Raw genomic sequence first — 20542 nt, 5'->3', positions numbered from 1 at the left:
ATCACCACAAAACTTGTCTGCATAACACTGTGTGTGTCAGAATATGGTCTTGTGAAAGCTGTTCATTGGGCATTCAGACTCTGTGTGAGAGCACTAACTTTATCCAAGTGCATTTGTCCTTGTAGCTCCTCCAGTTTAGTATGTTTGCAGCTGTAATGACTCTCAAGATTAGCCGTGTTCATCACAAACTATCTTAGACACATTGGCTTGACAACAAGGTTACTATGTGCGTGTTGCATTCAGGGACCAGAAGGACGTGTTAACCTATTATTATACGTTATTTTCTTTTATCACAAAAGAACAAATGATTGCTGATTCCTTTTGTATTTCTGAGTTGCCTTTTTTTGTATTCATGAATTGCCTTATGGGCCGGATCAAACAGTCTAGCAGACCACATATGGCCCGTAGGCCAGCAATCCCCATCCCTGGACTGAGCAATCCTGGATCGACTTCATAGACATTACGATGCAATAAAAGTGCCTTTTGTCAAAGCTTTCTAAAGTTTGTAAACAGTTTTATAACTTCAAATAAGGTAGAGTACTTTCTCACACTCTGTGCAGCTTCATGAAGAGGATCTTAACCAAAATGTGAATGATGGCAATGATAAGCTGTGTTTGCGATTCAGGGCGTCATGATCAGATAAATTCCCTAAAGCCTGTGAACTTAAGGTTGCAGTTCTTAGAATCTAAAGCCCGCATTGATGCCGGTACTCCAGTTGTACAATTATACAACATCTAAACTGATAAAAGATCCCATTTATCTTGGGTTTTGTAGATGCGAGGGAGTAAGATCTTCAAAAAGTTCCCCAAAGATCCGCAGAGTCCCCCATTTGTAAATGTTTTTGAAAATAGGGCTTTGTTCACACCTGTGGTCAGCACTTTATTTTGTGTTTTTCCTTTATCTGAGTTTAATCTGCATGCAGCCAGCATTTTGCAGTCTATAGTTCTGAATAGACTGCAGTGTGCATTGTTATCTGTTCCTCTGTCTCTGTACCTGACTGGCTGTGGCTCCCCAGCGGCTTTGAACCATATCCAGGTGTCGGTCCATGTAGATGCATGTTCCTGTGGTTTGGTGCCAACACTACTAAATGTGAAGGAAGCAAATCTTACTTGAAAACCTTTCCCCAATGTCATGCCATGTAAAGCAAAATATCATGTCTCATTAATGTAAAGAGGGTTCCGTATTATTCTCATACGTTTGGAGTCATATGTATGAATCAGTTGTCTGTTTGGCCATGATTATTATCATTTATTATTATAGTAAATTAATGAAAGCATTCATTTTCCACTTAACTTATCAGAACCCAACAAATATAAAAATGGCTGCCACTTCCTTTTGACAATTCGGTCAACAAATGTGATTATAAAGAAATGAAAAATATCATGTTCAGTGCAGAGGAAGTGTGAAATTAAAAAAACAAACAAACCCAAAGCAAATAAAGTGAGGAGTGATTGACAATGCACAAGATTTCTTGGCTGTTTTACAGTATATCCTATTGAGTCCAAAAATACAGGAATGAGGCAGTATTCCTATGTGCACAAATGTTTATATGAATCCCCAACTCATAGGGGATTATTTAGGGTTACTTTGTGTTATTTCTGCAGTTACAACCACCAGATTCCAAGAAAAAACCCTGAGGACACGACCTTTGTGTCCTCAATGGTGGCTACAGTCCTGCAAACATGTATCATAACTTGAAGAAGAACTGAAGCACCTGGGAATGGCAGACATGCTGAGCCCACACAGCTTCTGCGCTATTGCTCCTGTTTTAGTCGTACTTGCTTGCTGCCTAATTTCTGTCGTCAAGTGCAGGAGTAGGGCACAACTCCCTGCAGGTTTGAGGACTGTAGCTACACAATGCCACAGCTCTGGCAAGCGCTTTTTGCTATTCTATAAATGTCATGTTTGATAAGAAAACAGGGCACAATTAACGCTTTTAACAGCAGTTAAAAGTTTGTTGCCGTGATGTTTATAACATTTAAAACATAGAAAGATTTCTCGTTTTTTGTCATACTATGAGTTAAATATCTTAAATATATATCTCACTGCAATTTCCAGTGGCTTATTTGTTTAATTAAATAAAGAAAGTGTGACATTTTGGAGGCCAGCATACACGCTGCTCTGCATCGCCATCTGTACGAATGCTCAGCAAGGTCACGAGAGGTGAAAATAAACAGCATGAAATAAAAATAAAGAAAGTACTGTGAGGTTTCGTTCAACTGTAACAGATTTATCACGTCTCAGTGGATTCCTGTGCGAGAAATGGGCAGAGTTCATGCGAACATGGAGTCACAGGTATGCTGGGGGCAAAGACACCGAGGCAGGCGAGGTCGGCATTTCAAAATCTGTAGCAACCCTGGCTCTGCAGCGACTCGGAAATTTCAATCACATAATGAAAAAGTCAGATTTATGCTGTTTAAACCAAGAAAACATGCACTCTGCAACAATGCATGTATTCACAAATCACCATGCACACAAACGCACTTCCAAACGCTTCCGCCTCTCTGACGGTTTCATGTTTCCCCTAATCTCAGTAGCGACTCATATCTGATCTGTTTAGCCACTATCAGAGACAATGTTTAACAATTTCGAAGCTGTTATTGTCTGTCACTGAAAGCCTAGAATATTTTCCCATAACACCCTGGCAGAGATGTGCAGCGCTGATGTCTCTGCCTGTGCCCTGCATTCATCTGATAGCGCGCTCACCTCCTTCTTTATGCTTCACCTCCCGCCTTTCCTTGTTTGTCATTATGTTCTCAACGGTGCAGCACTGAAACTGTTAACTATCATAGATCTGTGGGAAGTGTATGACTGTGATATAATTTACTCTAAAATTATTTTTCCATCATCAGTGACCCAGATTTCTACTTGAAACGTAAAAGATAGAAAATGATCAGCCAATTCTGCAGGTCCTTTCACCTTCATAGCATGTTTTAGTGCCTTTTAGCACATTGTTTTGGTTTTGCGGCCCACAATCTAACTGTTTCGCAGCATTAAATAGCTAAACAGCCAGATACTTTCACAGGAGTGGAGACCAAACCAGTAAATACTGTGATAATAAATATAGTAAACATTGGGGTTCTGTAGCCATAAACATGTTTCTAAGTGAATAAATGAATGTCTGCGTCTGCTGAATGTGTAATAAGCTAACACACTTGCCTTAAGAACTTTACATGGTGATAATATATCAGTGGCTGAAAGTTCCTGAAGACATGAATATTGTTGAATTTCTTCCTTGCTGCCATTTTCTAACTCTCTAAAGAGCTAACATCAGATTTACTGTTCTGAAAAGATTCTTACAGCCTCCTCATCTGATCCTAAAGACATCTGAAGACCCTCACAGGAGGAGGAAATCTTTTCAGCAAACAGAAATGAACCAGAATCCTTTGCCAACAGGATGACGACAGATCCTTTCACTCGAGACCCTGTAAACAACGCTTTGGAGGTCTGAGTGTTTGCTTATTTGTATATGAGAATGAGGAGAGGGAGACTCTCCCTGTCATTTGGGTTGTCTTTTTAGCTGTGACACGCCAAAGTATTGCATTTAATTTAATATAATCAATATAACTGATCTTTTTCAACCTATGTAAAAGTGCAAATTGCAAATTTAAAGGTTATACAAAAAGAGGAACTGAATTGTCAAAATATTTCCTGCCTACTGATCACCTCTGCCTTATTCACTCAAGCCTCAGTGTTGAGTGCACATTCATATTCGTGAAGTACCAACAGCGAGTTCTTTCCCACGTTCTGTCTATCATTAACACTCCACTTCTTTGTTAATGTCTGTCAAGTGTCACATTTTTATGAAAAAAAAAAACGCACACTTAGAAACACGATTCTTCAAATCCTTCACAGAGGGCCGTGCTCATCTGCCACTAAGTTATGCATTGTTGAACTGCAAAGCTCTCCTCGCAAGTGTATCGTTAAGTAAAGAAAAGTGTTTGACAGGAAACAAATAGAGAGTGTAGCTAGAGTAAGTGCAGAACGAGGAACTCTACGGGTTCAAGCTTAGCCTGTTTAGAAGTGAAGGTTGCATTCATTGGCACCTGACCAGAACCTTTCAAGGTACTAATGCTACCTATCCCCACACACACACACACACACACACACACACACGCACGCACGCACGCACACACACTCGTATTAGCACTTAAAGCACTTAAATGCGCACACAAACACACACACGCACACACAATGAGCCGGTATGTAAAAGCGAGCCTGCATTTCCTTATAGATGCACCGTGTTGATGCAGATGTAATATGCATGATTAAAACAGGTACACATGGGTGCACACACAACCCACGCCCACACACACATCCATCCCCAGTGCTCATGAGCAAACTTGGCTGTCTTTGGCCCACCATTGTTCATTGGCACTGAGGCATTGCCAGGCTAAGTGAGGGGCCCTGATGGATCCCTACCAGACTCAGACCACCAATAAAGGTGTGAGGTGGGGAAAGAGAGTAAATGGAGGAATAATGAATAGGGGAGAGGAAGATGGCAGAAGATAGCAGAATCTAAATGCAAGGGAGAGGCGAGGAATAGGAGGAAAATCTATTGTCCCGTGCATTCAAATGCACAGGTGTGTGTATGAGAGTAATATGGATGCTCCCCTTCTGCATGGCTTGTAATATAATATGTCACCTCTATAGAATAGAAATGCTCACTCCGCTGTGTGAATTATAGGTGCGACAAGGTTATTAGCTGAATTTCCATCCAGCTATAGTCAAAAAAGAAGAGCAGAAGAGCATTATAATAACTTTATGTAAATTCAGCAATAGCACATGGAGAAAATATTCCATTACAAGTAAATGCACTAAAAGGTTTGCTTAACAGCTCTGATCAATATTTTTGAATTAAGAATGGGTCAAATGATGATGCAAATGGGAAAGGGAAGGGATTGCTCATGGAGACAAACCAACAAAAAAATGAATTGCTTGAACCTCTCCTTGTTTTAGCTGAAAGCGATTTAGCATCTTGGTTTTAGCAACTTTACTGGTTTGGTTCACTCTCACCGCTCTCATCAGTGTCATTTCCAGACTCGCCAGGCAACTGTTTTCAGTGTAAAAACTCTGCACCCTACCAGCCCCGCATCAAACAGCATGCACAAAATGCTAGCAACTAGCTGATGAACAGACTTTAGCTGCTAAACTGCCAGAAATTTATGTCACGAGGTGGTGGAGACAAAAACAGAGCAAAAAGAATAGTGAGCATTGGCCTTACATTTGTCAAGTCTCCTGAAACACCGCCCAAAATTAAAATAAGTTAAGCTAATATTGCATCATATCTACTGGATGCGCTAATAGGCAACAGCTAAGCTAACATGTTAGCTCCAACAACTCCATGAGGTGATCAGTTATCGTACAGCTTGTTGCGCTGCATCCAGCATTAAAAATCAATTGATGCATGTTCAAGAAAATATACATAAATAATGATAGTGTAATGAAGTAACAAAAGAGTGTTATGAATTATTTATATATCAGCATGTCACTAGCATTTTGATGTTGTAGCTGAGGTGATGCTCCTATACGTCTACTGTGTTACTGTTTAAAGTATTGCACTATATTGTAAAATCTGAATATCTATCATATGTTTTGCATATAAAAACACAATTAGCGAAGTAATTAGTAACTATAGCTGTCAAAAAAGCAATATAATGAAAGAAGAATATTTACCTCCAATGTCTAGTGGTGTAGAGATTAAGTTGCACCAAATACAAATACTCATGTAAAGTACAAGTACCTCAGAAGTACTGAAGTGAATGTGTCACCTCTGCTAGCATGGTTAGCCATGCAAGTCACCTGCAATCCTGAGGGACACCTGTTGTTTTTATTTGGGTGTCATCAATGATTTCTAAAGAATATGCCACCTTTTTGTCAAAAGTCACAAAGATTCCATACTTTGGAACAAAACTCTGCACTTACATGTTTCAATGTGAATTTTTGCACCTCAAAGCGAGCTAGTAATCTGATCTCCAGAGAAAGATGTGTGAGAATATTTCCGTAGGATGCTGGCAAAGGCGTAACTTCTGCTCCAGGCGTTGTAAACAGAGACGCCAAGTCCAACAGCACAGCAACAGTCAGCATCCCCTGGCACGAAAATAAAACAGAGGAAATGATCTTGAAAGCTCGACTTAAAGCAAAGTTGCTTGTTGAACTCCGCCGAGACCACACACGTCACATCGAACACAAATCAGTTTACTCTGTGTTGTTGGGTTTTTTTTCCTGTTTCCCACAAAGTTTTAACACAACAAAGTGACAGTGACATGAAAGCGGGGAGAGACTTGAACTCACATAAAGGGAATGAAAATGAGCGAATGCGTTGATCACAGCGGCGGCCCAACCAACCTGATGGCCTTCGCCAGGTGGCCTTTCGTCCGTCAGCAGCGAAGTGGGGGCTACTGTGTGGCCCTTAAATGACAAGGGCGTGAAGTGAGAGATGAGAATGTAAACACGCAAAGGTCAAGACGCTTCATACGTTGAAAGGGAGGCAAATTTGTTGTAACTTGAGTGCTGTATTTTCAGAAACAGTGCCGTCGTCTCAAAGCTACAAATGTTTCCACGTCACATGATTCTGTAGCGTCTGTGAGTCAGAGATGGCAACAATCACCTGATCTGAGTTTGTGCATCGGAAAACTTGGAGCTGCAGGACAATAATCTATGATACAGCGTTACTACAGTATGAAATCTGAATGCACAGCATGTCTTTATAGGACACTATAAAAGAGAAGATTTGTATCCAGATGTCATGATTTACTGCTTAATGATGGGCTTCTCTTCCCCTACCTCCTTAACCCCCACCCTCCGTCTCTCCATCTCTCTGACAGTGGGAGACATGATCAGGTTTTGTGAGATTTGGCAGTAGATTAGCAGCCACCTTGGTTCAGATAAGAAGCTTCACTGATAAAGCCCTGTCCTTGGAGGCACATGGCTGTGATTAAACGCCATATCTGACATGAGCAGATCTGTTAAGAACACAATTAAGACACTGTCTAGCCATATCTACTCCAGCTGCACTTGTCCCTGCTAATCCCTTCGTTCTGTGTTGGGGATGACGTTGAAAGGTTCTGACTAAAAACAGATCACCCGTGCAAACAGTGGAACTAGATGCAAGGTCTTCTATGATGGACAGATACCTGTAGTGTATACTGTACTAGTTGTTCTGTAGATTATGATCGAATGACACAAACTAGTTGAGAAATGACCTTATCTCAAGGTGAAACTGATCTGGTTTGAAGGCACTTAAACAAACCAGGCCTTGTAGTAATCCTATGATCCAGAGACAAACAGAAGAGGCAGTAAATGAGTAAATATAACAGCACAGCTTTTATCCATAATCCAATTTAAAGAGGCTTTTCCAAAACAGCTATTTTGGTCCCATTTTCCTCCGCTGGGTAATTAGAAATAAGGCTAAAACAGTACCTTTCTGAGAGCTCAATACATAAGGACACACACATTTACAGGCTTTTTAACACCACGCTGCCTCCAGCCACCCCTCCTGCAAGAAAATGCTATAACTGGTCCATATAAACCGCCTAAGTGGTCTGTGTAAAGATTCAGGTGAGAGCAGCTTAATGTGCCTGGATAAACTCGCCAGCCGCAAATCCAAACCTCAAATTCCACTTCACAGTGGATGCAGTGATAAAAGCTGCATGTGCGTCTGCACAGCGTTGGCATTTACTCATGTTTTTAGCATTCTTTGTTGATGGATGCATTTCAGATTATCTTCATGTCCTGCGCAGCTGGAGTGACTCTGTACCAACCCCTATCTATCAAGGCCCATAACTTGTGGAACATCTTTCTGCAAATAGCAGACTCGCTTCTCAAAACCTCTTTCTGTGCGAGTCATTATCGGGATGCTTTTGTTACGACAAATGCCTGCGCACACATACCCACAGATTTTGTGTTTTTTGCAGGATATGTGTTTTCTCTTTGCATATGTGCACGCATGCAGTGTGATGGGGCAGGTGGGGCAGGCACGTTGCTGATAAGATCCATCACTTAAGCAATGATGGAGCACAGGAGGTGAAAAAAGTCACTGCCTGTCACTCATAAGTTTTGGTTTGGAAAACAGTCATCCTCTTTTTTCAGCAAGTTGAAACACCTATCAGCCTGAGCGGGTGCTAAGTAGTATTATTAGAGACTAATAATAGCTCCCTCTGCCTCAAATCATTGTGTATTATACCATAAGCAAGTTTCCTGGCCTCTGCTGTAGCAGACCTTCCTCTGAGATGCCATTCAGGGATTCATTATCTCTGTGAAAGAACACAAGGGGGATGAGTGCTTCCATCCACTGCCTCCTTAACCCACATCCATTATTCAGAGATAGTCTAGTGGAGTCAGAACTACAGGGAGACCAAGAGAAGCCACTCTCTGTCTCACTCTCACATCTACAGATAATTAGGAGATGTCTAATAGCTGAGGACACTATCATTAACATTTTAGATATCATTTTTAGCGTCTTTTTGCAGATGACATGTGGACTGTATGCAAATGCAGAGGAAGGCAGTGTGCTTATGTGCACATGCAGGTCTAGCAGCGTTGTCGTTATGTGTCTCCCTTGGTGACCGCCGCTGTTTGTCACATTATGTTCAAGTTGCTTTCTGTGTAATAACGGTAAGGCAAGCTGCTGCGTGTAACCGGATCCTGGTAGAATGGGGAAAAATGAATGAAACATGTGACAAGGTGCGATTAGTTATCCACCAGTTTGGGTGTTTGTTGACAGATGGGTCTTTTGTCAAGGTAATGTGTTCAACAGAATAACCAGGTAGATAATTACCTGTTGCTTTTGTGGCTATTAGGGCCATTGTTGTGTTAAAAACATCCTAATAGTGAATATTCAGTGCTCAGGAGGGCATCCAAAGGGGGTCATTGTAGCTAGTTGACCTGAGGCAACATGTTTTTTTTTTCCTTGTGTTGAAAAACCTTCTTGCTAACATGCAATTTAAAAAAGTCCACCCTTTCCACTGCTGATGCATATTAAACATAGCAAACTTAACGCAACTGAAACTTCAATGCAAATGTGGATGTAATTTCCCGCAGATCACAGTTTCTCACTTTTTCTTAAACTGCAGCTGCATATTGGCTCGGTTGCATCAGATTAGACCACTATTCACCCTGGATGCAAATAAACATGATAGGGTATTAAGAGGCTGGAGAGGAAAGGGGTGTGACGAGGGTGTTGTATTTCATGTCAAACCACCTGGAGAGGAGACACTTAAGGCGCGCCGGCTGAGGGTGCCAGCGGCAGTGGAGAGAGTCACTGAAGAAGGCCACATCGCTTTAATAACTGGCCTGATTTAGCGTTCGCGCCCCCTCAGGAAATGGACAGCAGGATCAGACCGCTTGGCCTGGCGGGGCACACCGCTAACCCGCTCGGTGGCTTGCAGGTGCCCCCTTCCCTCCTGCGCCCTCCGCCTCTCTTCCTTCGGGCTTGCAACCCCGCGCTGGAGAGGGGGTACCCCCGCACCCCGAAGTGCGCCAGGTGCAGGAACCACGGCGTGGTCTCGGCGCTCAAGGGCCACAAGCGCTTCTGCCGCTGGAGGGACTGCGTGTGCGCAAAGTGCACTCTGATAGCGGAGAGGCAGCGGGTGATGGCCGCGCAGGTGGCGCTGAGGAGGCAGCAGGCTCAGGAGGAGAGCGAGGCCCGGGAGCTCCGGCTCTTGTACCCCGGCTCGGGGATCGGCGGGGAGACAGGGATCCCTCAAGGCTCACCCGTAGGCCCCGGGGTCCCAGCAGTTACCGGCAGCACTCCAACAGCTCCCAGTTTTGATGTTATTGGAGCAGAGAACCAAAAAGATGGTAAGTTGAAAATAAAAAGAATTAATTTGGAGATTATTGTACCCAACTGTGTTAAAAAAAGAAAGCTTAAAATAATTTAAATTCAAGAAAGAAACTAGGTTTATTAGCACTTTCAGTTGCATTCAAGTTATCACAACATAATAAAGAATATTTACTTTGATTCAAGCGCAGACAGAGCCGTGATCAACCACCTGTTTTTTGTCCTTATTTCAGATGACAAACTGAGCAAGTACAACTTTTACAACGGCTTCGTGGGTCGGCCCCTGTTTGCAGCCCACACCGCACGGCTGCCCTCTCCAAACGACACGAAGGATCTGTCTCCAATCAAGGACAACACCACCTCATCCTCTGGTGACAGCGCAAGTCCTTCCCCGGTGTTCGACCACATGGAGAGTCCACAGAGGTCGCTTTCCTCCTCGGATCCGGAATCAGGCAGCGAGCTGGAGAAACCCAAGGACTTCCCGAGCCTGGACCGGGACCCCACTGACATCATGGCCAAGATCTTCCCCCACCAGAAACGTGACACCCTGGAGTCTATGGTGAGAACGTGCAAAGGCGACATTGTCAGGTCCATTGAACTGGTGCTGAGTTCCAAAGAGAGCAAAACTGACTCTGAAAGCGTGTCTGTGTCTAATCACTCAAATGCACTCAGGCCTTCTGTTGGGCTGCCTGGAGCGCTCGGTGCTCTGGGGAACAAGTCTGCCTTCTCCCCGCTCCACATGCCACCGACGGCCGCCGGGGGAGACAGTCTTTACGGGCTCAGCCCTCGCCTCGCCGTCAGCCCCCTGCGGCTGGCCTATTCCTCTGCAAACGGTGGCATGGCGGGTTTTATGTCGCCGTACATGCCATCTGGACTGATGCCTGTGTTTCCACTGCGTCCACCCTTGGACTCATATTCCTTCCCGGGAATGATCCGAGACCTCTCTTACCTTCAGAGCAAGGAGTCACTATGCAGTACAGGTCTTTATACACGATTTAACAGTGAAAAATGACAAATTAAAAATCTACAAGTAAAAAAATGTTATTCTTTAGTTACTCTTATTGTGAATGGCCTATCAGATTTACCATTAAATCGCCTTTCCGGTACCTCAAACCCAGCTAAAGTGCTGATTAAAATCACTGCATCCTGATAATTTCCCTTTTAAACTTGTTCACATTCTGTAAAGATTGTTTATTATTAATAAAGTCATCAAAAGGTGCTCTTGTTTTATGAGTCCATGGTTTTGTGCTTATATTATCTTATAGGATGCTATCTATCTATCTATCTATCTATCTATCTATCTATCTATCTATCTATCTATCTATCTATCTATCTGCTTTTCTTCCTATGAGATACATTAAAACTTCTTAACAACTTGCTGTTCACACTCTCAGATAAAAATAACTTTCTCCTTCAAACACACCTTTAGTGAGAAGTTCACTTTGTGTCACAGGTATTTGCAGTCTGACAATGTGCCTGACTAAAAATAAGATGGATTTTACAGACTTTCCATCAGCCATGTTGAAACTGTCATTATATCACAGTACAAATGAGAATAAAACGTTAGAATAGAACGTCACGGCCTTGACGTGTTCCAGTGAGTGATGAATGAATGGAACCCCGGAGTGTCACATCACTGGATTGTTACAATGTAGCGAATGTCGTGTTTCATGTCATGAATTAAACTTCGGAACGTCAAAGCTTTGAAATATTAGAATGTAGGCTATTGTGCGTCACAGAATGTGACCGTTCAGGATGGAGTCAGAATGCGTTTGGTTGCTAGGGAAATTACTGCCCCCTCCTGCTTTTGGAGTTTGTGCATGTAATCAAACCTCCTCACCAGCCTATCTGCTGCGCTAATACCGGCAAGGGTTGAGTCACAATATTCGTTGCCCGACACTTTATGCACTTCTTGCAGACTAGACAGTGTGAGATATGTTTAAAATTGCAAAGAAATGCAAGGAGGCTGAAAGACTTTCTTTTCCATCCATTCTTTCTATTTGGAAAAAAGTCCATAAATCCTTAATAACAACATGAACAAGTGTAGCTCTTGCTCCGCCTCAGAAAGCCATTCTTACTCATGATTGGTCAACGGAACCACATTGGCTTGGAGAAACACCAATAGAAAGCGTCCGTGGCGTCACGAGACCGCATGTTTCAGGAAGTCAGGACATGGTCAGTTTGAAATGCTGGCTGTGCTGTATGTCATGAGTTTCAACCACCTTTGAGCGCGTTTTTGTGAGGCAGGGGGGAGACAATTTACATTTCTGCCATCTGACATGCGTTCCCACATTATTATCGCCGCTGTCTTTTGGTGTGGTTTCGTAAACTCGCGGAAAATAAGAGGAATATCTTCGTCCTGTAAGTTCACTGCCCCCTTGTAGCTAGCTTAAGGGTAACGTAGCTATCATCATATTTGTAAACAAGACTGCATGGTGTAACGTGCTGTGACTTTAACAGCTCAGTAGCTTCAACACCGACAACACGTTGCAAGGTCTTACGAAGTTGTCAACGCTGAAAATAGTTGGTAACAAACGTACACAGCATGTACATTTGTTCGGGATGGCAACAATAACATCAGACACATAGTTTCAGTAGCATTTCTTCCCAGACTCTGGACCTAAGCACCGATCTTATATCCTGAAATAACTGCTACAAGATACAAAATGTTCTACTCCTTAGTTTGGTTGCATTTCTAGCTACACTTCAAGGTCATCAACCTGCATAAGTATGTGCTGTTTTCATTCTGTAACAGACAAGCGGTTCTACAGGGAGAGGAAGTCCTTTCTGTGCATTGATGGGTCGAAAATCATCCCCTTTGAGCAGGTGAACGATGATTACTGCGACTGTGAAGATGGCTCTGATGAACCAGGTAAAAAGTTGGGCGAGTGGGTGTCTGTTTACCAAGTGAGTCACCAATGTGACCTGTGCATACCTCAAAAATAAATGAAATATAAGTTATCGGTTGTTTTAAACATCAGTTAAATGTATGTCACTGTAGACATATTTTCTGATACAGCTCACCAAGAGTTCCTTATCTGATTTTTCTTTTTTCGTCCTTGTGGAGCTTAATAATGGACTGCACTACATCTCAAATAAGTCACTCTGGCACATCTTTAACAGACCATATGCCATTCAGACTCTATTATAGCCACACATTTGATGCCTGCCCTCGGTAGAGTAGGCTGTGAATGAATGTATTAGATACACTTCATTTCGATACCAAGTCATCTCGTGGCCCTTCCCTCATGGGATTATGAAACATGTAAAGCCTTTACAAAACATCATCGTCTTCATCGTCATTCATCATCGACTCATTAGTTATTCAAGGTTCTCTTTCTGAACCTCAGCATGTAAATCTGTCGTTCCTTGTGGAGTCCGAAGCCCTCAAAAGTGTTGCTAAAGTTGAACAATGAGGATTTGTCGTAAAATTAAAAGAAAAAGCATAATTAAGTGAAGGAGTCATTAAATTGCTGATTTTACTCACAATTTCTGCTCATGGGATCAACTCCATTGTCTGTGGTGTACACTTGTGCCTGTTCAGTGTTTAACTAGAAGATTACGGTGCGTCTGAAAGACTTGATGTGATTTGTAAGCCACCAAACAATCTATTTGGCAGCTAAAGTACATAATCTACCTTTCCTACTGTTACATACTGCTGAGGTAAATCCAGCCTCTACCACTGCCTGCAGCTGAAGTATAGCTACCCTAATGAACTTCTCTACTCATTACAGTGTGGGGGTGGACAAAAGGGAAGAGGCGATTTAATCAAAATTGAGCACGTTGGGGGGTTCCAGCGATGACGTCATACTGAGAGGAGCGAAACCATGTAGCTCCCGGCTGAACTATCCACAAACGTATATTTTACGAGTCATATTTGTTGCCATACGTAGTATATTGAAAATTGAGCATGTTGATAATGTTACTAACCCACACCAATGCTGATGAACCAGGAAAATATAGACCTCGAGATAAAATCTTTTGACTCATCCAGTTTATACAGTTTGAGTTGCATCCAGTTTCCATGCAGTAATTTGAATCATATTTGCGTATGTAGTATGTCAACACTTGAAACAAAAAAAATTAAAATGCGTTATACCGCAAACAAAAAGTCTTATAACACTGGCTTTAAAGTATACTTTATTACGCATTTAAAACAAGGTTGGAAGAACTTTCTAGTTTGCAGTTAAGTCAAAGGGTAAATCACAACCACAAAAACAAAACAAAACTCCAGCACCATCTGTACAAGTGCATGTTAGCAAGTCTGAAAAGGTACATGTTACTGGCGTCAGCCCCTGTGCATGTGTTATAAATAGTTTGATAATTTGCTTCTGAAAGTTAGCTTATTATGCAGCGCTGACCTCTGCTCCTGCCCCTGTGTAGGCACCTCAGCCTGTCCTCGTGGTCGATTCTACTGCACCAACCTGGGTTTCCGCCCACACTACATCCCATCGTCGCGAGTCAACGATGGCATCTGTGGTAAGGCTTTTTACATTGCATTATCTCGAACGTAATGGTACTCTCCTGAGAGGTGACTTTAATAAACTTTGCAGAATCGTTTGAAGTGAGGCAACGTATCAACAATGTTTTCTGCTTCAGCATTTTTCAAGGACAACAAGGGCAGCGCTGCGAGTGCTGATGGTGATGAACTGATTTATTCTTGCAGAAAATGAATCGCCATCTTATTTGTTTCAAAATAGCTTGTGAAAAGGTTTGATGCTGAACGTGCTCTCTAATATCCTGCAACCTAATTAATTTCATAGGCGGTTGTGATGCTTTAATCAAAATAGTTCACGTCTCTTTTTTTATCTGGTAAGAAGTTGTTCTGTTTGCTTTTTCCCCTTCTGTGTGTTTTGCAAACACGGGCAAGAATTCATATTTTACACGATGTCAAAAAGCTGACATGTTGGTGTACAAACTGTCACTCCTTTTGTAGTACAAACAAACAGATGAAGTAGACACAGCAAACAAAACCTGGCTCTCTAACACACACATGCCGCGCGCTCGCTGTCCTCACACAGTTTTCCTTGAAAAACATCCTGTCCCTTTCCTCAAGGCCTCTCCTCATTCTTTCTTATAAAATCTGCCAAACTCCATGCCTAATCAGATAGTTTTTCAGCCCCCTGCCTTATCCACGTTTGTTCTCCTGTAGCTCTCCACTTTGTATAAAATCAATACATTCTGTCATCGACATTTCCTCTCTGTCGCCAGTGCTCGCAGCAGCATTAGACGGAATGCAACTATTTTGGGCAAAAAAATGAAGGAATGAAGAATGAAAAAGCTGTAGTGGAATTTTTCTCAAAGCCTCCTCCTCCCTTTCCTCCCCCCTTTTGTTCTACTCCCACCTGTCTTTTCATACCTTCCCTGCCTTGAATGGAGCCACTTAATAGCTAACACGTTGTCGCTTTTCCTCTTCGACTGCTTCTTGAGAGATTTTCATAGGCTTCACTATCTGGGCTCTAAAACTCTTGTACCAGCGGTCGCCAATGCGGTTCCAGATAATTGAGAAATGTCACACTGTGCCCACTCTCTTGGGTGAAACATCTGAGCAAAAGCCAGGTCTGAGCTCTCACAAAACACCGTGCAGCTGATCTTATAAGTGGCTGATCTCAAGAGACCCTCTCTGAAACACAGAGAGAGACATCATGCAGACACAAAGGTCTGATCTTCAGTGAGCATGAAAAGTGACTGGTTAGGTCAACAATATCTGCACTAAAGAGACCTCACATTTTATCAGTGTAAGACAATTGGTGTAGACATGCCATTTAATGGGTGTTAATGGTCAAAATTACACAAAAATTAAGCACAATGTACTTGTTTTGTGCAATAATGTGTACAAGTTAATGATACTGTCATTTAGGAGTGTAACTAACGGTTATTTTCATATTGATTAAAGGAATATATACTTATTTCCTTTCGGGCAGAGTTAGCTGAGAAGATTTTGTGCCACTCTAATGTCTGTCCATTAAGTATAATCTGTGAGATTTAGAGGTGCTAGTAGGCAGATTTTGTTACCTTTAGACAGAGCTTTCTTCTGTTTTTAGTCTTTATGCTAAGCTAACTGGCAGTCAGCAGTAGCTTCATATTTACTGTACAGACATGAGAATGGTAAAAAAAAATCTTCTCTTCTCTTGACAAGTAAGCAAATACAAGTATTTCTCCAAATGTCGGTTTCTTTAATGTGATGATTATTTTTTCTGTTAATGATTTTAGCTATGAATTGTCAGAAAAGACACGGCCTTTAAAATTTCCCACTGTCAAAATGATACCTCAAATGTCTCGTTTTGTCGAAAACCCCAAAACCTAACCAGCATATATGACAAAGAAAAGCAACGAGCATGTTTGAGCAACTGGAACAAGTGAACATTTGGTATTTTCTCCAGGAAAAATGACTGAGATAATGAACTGATTACCAGAAAAGTTGAGCTCATTAGTTTTCTTACATTTAACAAACTGATTGTTAATTGTGTCAACTCTTGTCCATTACATCATGTTTAGTTATAATGGTCAAATGTTCACTTTTAAGGGGCAAAAGTGATTGATACTATGCCCCAGAAGTGCCTGAAATTATTAATAGTTACTGTTAATGTGTTTTTATTGAGTATTGCTTTAAACTTCAATCTGTCTTCACTTCTGTTCCCAAATTATGTATTGATCACGTTGTGGATAATAAAGACATATTGCTCACCTCTCCTTGCTGATGATGTTGAATGCTCTTCTGTTCTCTTGCATGTGCATTGGATTGGTTTCTCCTGTGTCTCGTGCCAGATTGCTGCGATGCTTCAGATGAATACAACAGCCACGCTCGCTGCCAGAACACTTGCTGGTCAGTTGAATCAAAACTGAGATTCAATATTTATAAAATAACACATGCAGATTTTGACTCAAAACATGGCATTAGAGGCCCACGCGCAGCTAAATGAATAAATATCCGACCAGTCCAATTTCCCTGGGTGTATTGTATCAAATATTACGTTTTGGGCAATTTGATGAAAACGCTGATCTTGTTAAATCCAAGTTGTCTGTCATATAAAGCTATTTATCACAGCATGAGTGTGATAGACGGTTCACTTGCTGCGCTCATGTGTTAGTGACTCATTCACTGTGCCACCAGGGGGCATGGTGTCACTATGATTTAAAAACTTGATGTAGTTCAGGCCATCGCTTGTAATGTATATGCATCACAATATTGATTTAAAGAGTTCATCCATGATAAAGACAGATCTGACTCACCACCTCTTTCCTCTGTAAAATGTCCTCTCAATAACCACATCCAGAGGTGTTTTTGATGCAGATAATTTAGTTTCTACAGGATATGAATTATATGCAGCATAGATGGTACAAATAGATGTTTTTATATTTATCAGAACGCAGGCTCCTGCCAGGTCATATTTATCATCTTCTCTGAGATGCACTGCAAAGATTGGCCATACTATGATGCTGAAATGTAGCCCGCAGTGTAAATGTAACTTCTAATACCGTAACCCACTTCTGTTGTTGACAGTCCTCTGTTATTTCATTCACTGCCATTCGCCCCAAAACCACATACAAGCAGAATATATCTCATTATGATTTCACAAGGTCCACACTCATATTATGTTTGCCAGACTTCAGAAACAATTTAGCTCAGCCACAGAGCATCAGCCCCCATCTTATTTACTCTTCTATTTTCCCATTTGGATTCCTGCTGCATTGTGGGCCCTTAAAAATTGGATTGCACCATCTCTATGACCATGGCAGGGGTGGCCGATGTTTTCTCAGTAATGATGGGACTGTGCATCCCCTGTCTCGCTCTCCTCCAGGAATCTGGGACAGAGAGAGAGAGCATACGTGGAGGGCCAGATGAGGACCTTGGACGAGGGTTTGCAACTCAAGCAGCAACTGATTGAGGAGGGAGTTCTGCTGTGGAGGGAGAAACAGGTATACTGTATTCTGCTGAAGGAACTGTTGCTGCGTGGCATGTAGTAGTACCAGAGGATAGTCATCAAGGTTTTCCTGCAAAAGCTTTATCTTGTTCCTGTTATTAGAAAACCAGTCACTTTCACTTTAGTTTAGTCTGACCTGCACAAAACATACGCTGGGTTCATAAAGCGGTCTATATCTAGTCTATAGCACCCTTTATATTTTCAGGTAATCCCTACATCAGTAGAAAACAGGCGAACATACACTGTTGGGAAGTAGAAACTCTCTAAATGTAGTTTTAATACATGAAGTACCAATAATTCAGAACTGGCTTTACACAAAGGGAATGGTTAGATAAATATTGCAGAGACATGTACTTTCAAATAAGTGGGTTTCTATATAACAAAACCCTTGCAATGTCACTGAAGTAATTCCAGGTGTGTAATAATGAATCAGGTTTGTATGGAAATTTGGCCTTTAGTTCAGTGTATGATCAATAAATATATGTGAATTCCCACACGTTATAGTGTAGGTTTTATTCCATAATAGTGAAATGACATGGAGCTGAAAAAGCCTGAATATCCATCATATGTTGACTCAGTAATCTATTACAGAAAACTGACCCTAGATCTGCCATGAATGATCTAATCACATCTCTGCTGAGGATTTGTGAGTCAGCCACAGTCGCCGCTAATGACCCCTTTCAACCTTTCTCGGCTCTTTGCGACTGCTGCGTTCAAGCGTCAAACCTTTTGATTAGTTGTGTTTTTTCCCTCAAGTTTAATTTGCTGTAGTTTACAGCACAGACATTCTATACCTGTAACCTAGTTCCTCACAAGGATGCAAAGCGTGTCCTGTAGCCTGCATGATGAACGCTGGCCTGTTGTCAGAGCCCATCGCAGTCAACATGGTGAACCCATGGGTGTGTTCTGAACCGCGGCACACATTCATGTATGTTGTGAGCTAATTTGTGGCTGCGCTGCATTCGGTGAATTCAGTTTGCTCTGAGATGCAGTAGCTCTGGAATATTTGGTTGCCATTTCAAAGCACCATCCTGGCTTTTATTCTTCTTCATGAGTTTTTTTTACTCTTTTTTTTTTTTTTTTTTGTCTTTTGTTGTTGTCAACTTCCACATTACAGCTGAATGCCCCTAAAATTATCACACAAATGCTCCAGTGTGCCTCTACCTTGTGCTTACTGTGTATAGATGTTTTTCTATTATTCTCAATAGATTTAATTAACTTTTCACCCTGGCTACTTGTTCTGCCGCTATGTCGCTATAGTGTTATTACCTGGCTCGCTAGCTAACACACTTGATTTATAGGGACGTCGGGGTTAATTTGCTTTCATGTGTGTTGCGCTCTGAGAATTCCTGCTCTAAATGAGCAGCTTGGCTTCTATGATATTGTTTTGACCACACATGTTCCAGGCATCTGCTGCTACAGGCGTCTGCTGTGCAGTTTCCATCATCAACCTTAGCCTGCTGTGCGGTTCTGCCATGTTGAAATGAGATGTTCGCTGCCTTCTAGCTATAAGAACTGTCAAAAAGCATCTTTCCAACCACTAACTAACTGGCATCTCTGCGTTTAAGTTCATCAATTTATGACATTCCCTCGTGAGTTTCCTCTCATTTTAGCATAAGAAGAAATGTATCACGCCTCCTATCCAAACAATTCTACTTATTATCATATTCTTTTACTGCCATAAGCATTGCATTTTCCTCTATCTCTTCACAATTTGAGATGTAACTATGCTTCATTTGCACTCACTCCAAAGCCGTAAGGAGTAAATGGTTCGGGTTAAGTCGGCACAAGTAAACAAGCACCGAGTCATCAAGCCCATTTTGAATCAACATGTTCCTTTACAGAACTTCCAGCTCAGCAGAAACTACTTCACAGTGTTTCCTCATCTCTCCATTTGCACATTTAGTTCAACAAGCACTAGGCCAAATTAGACACCGGAGCCCTGGAGTTCGGTGCAAATTAAATTTGGCAGCTGAGGGTCTCTTTAGATGTTTGTAAGTCATATTTACTGGTTCAGCGGTCTCACTAGTTAATGCATTATCTTCATTGAGGAAATTGAAGTCGCCCTCCTTGCACGGTTTGATGGTCAAGTCTCGCTCACGTGCTGCACACGCAAAGACGATTTCCCATTCTTTCATGCCGTAGTTATAGAAAATTGAATACAGTAAGGGCATTGATCAAGATGTAGTTATGGTCATGAAAAAATGTATTTGGGATTCGGAATTGGCAGCTGAAAGATGTTGCTGCAGCACATTTCACAGCTTCTCAGGGCTACCCTCAATCCTTGTGTTATATTTGTGCAATATGTGAGATATTACTTTCTATCAAGGTATGTCGGGGCACTTTACAGCACACGTCGGTGTAAGAAATGCATTTCAAGAATGTCAGTCCTGTTTAAAATATGTATTGCTTGTAATGGGAGATGCAGTTAGAAAGAAACCACTTATTCAACAATCACAGATTCTAACTGAAGGCCACTTTTTTATCATGCATTTGCCAGCTGATGGTCTCTGAGCGTGTACCCTGCGCTCTTCTTTTCTGTTCTCTTCTGTTTTCTTTTCCCGTGTTCTTTTCTGTGGCGGCTGATTGGCAGATCGAGGCTGAAGTGTCACCCAGCCCTCCTAGCCCAGCCGCACATTGTGATCCTCTTGCTCTCAGTGCGTCTCTGTTGATATGGCAGCGTTACCTCGGGGGCCTTGTCTCGGAAACCTTACACAATGACTCAAAAGTGAACTCCTCCTGCGGTTCAAGGGTTAAAGGAGATTCTGGAAGGATGCTAGAGAACTTTTTAAGCAAATTAGAAGCCTTTACCCAGGGAAAGCTGAGTGGGGTGTGT

General features: G+C 41.9%; 2 protein-coding genes across 2 annotated transcripts in view; both read left to right on the top strand.

The window, feature by feature from the left end:
- Positions 1–9225: 9225 nt before the first annotated feature.
- Positions 9226–10999, top strand: LOC121626469 (doublesex- and mab-3-related transcription factor A1-like). The gene is made up of 2 exons (XM_041965002.1): positions 9226–9801; positions 10015–10999. The coding sequence occupies exons 1-2, from the start codon at positions 9324–9326 to the stop codon at positions 10791–10793; spliced, it is 1257 nt and encodes a 418-aa protein (XP_041820936.1). The 5' UTR covers positions 9226–9323; the 3' UTR covers positions 10794–10999.
- A 981-nt stretch (positions 11000–11980) lies between these two features.
- The window catches only part of LOC121626468 (glucosidase 2 subunit beta-like), a 119777-nt gene continuing 111215 nt past the window's right edge, over positions 11981–20542 (top strand). Inside the window, exons 1-5 of the mRNA XM_041965001.1 lie at positions 11981–12142; positions 12537–12653; positions 14165–14260; positions 16550–16607; positions 17584–17701. Of these exons, the coding sequence (XP_041820935.1) occupies positions 12061–12142; positions 12537–12653; positions 14165–14260; positions 16550–16607; positions 17584–17701 (471 nt within the window). The 5' untranslated portion in view covers positions 11981–12060. The remainder of the gene's footprint in view (positions 12143–12536; positions 12654–14164; positions 14261–16549; positions 16608–17583; positions 17702–20542) is intronic.

The sequence above is a fragment of the Chelmon rostratus genome, chromosome 23, assembly GCF_017976325.1.
Source record: "Chelmon rostratus isolate fCheRos1 chromosome 23, fCheRos1.pri, whole genome shotgun sequence".
NCBI classification, from domain to species: Eukaryota; Metazoa; Chordata; class Actinopteri; order Chaetodontiformes; family Chaetodontidae; genus Chelmon; species Chelmon rostratus.
Note: the sequence above shows the minus strand (reverse complement) of the source record. Positions and strands in the feature narration are given on the sequence as shown.

Excerpts from the sequence above, each read along its gene's own strand:
- LOC121626469 (XM_041965002.1), top strand. The coding sequence starts at position 9,324 with ATGGACAGCAGGATCAGACCGCTTGGCCTGGCGGGGCACACCGCTAAC. Across the intron at positions 9,802-10,014 it reads AGCAGAGAACCAAAAAGATG|ATGACAAACTGAGCAAGTAC; the intron begins GTAAGTTGAAAA and ends TCCTTATTTCAG.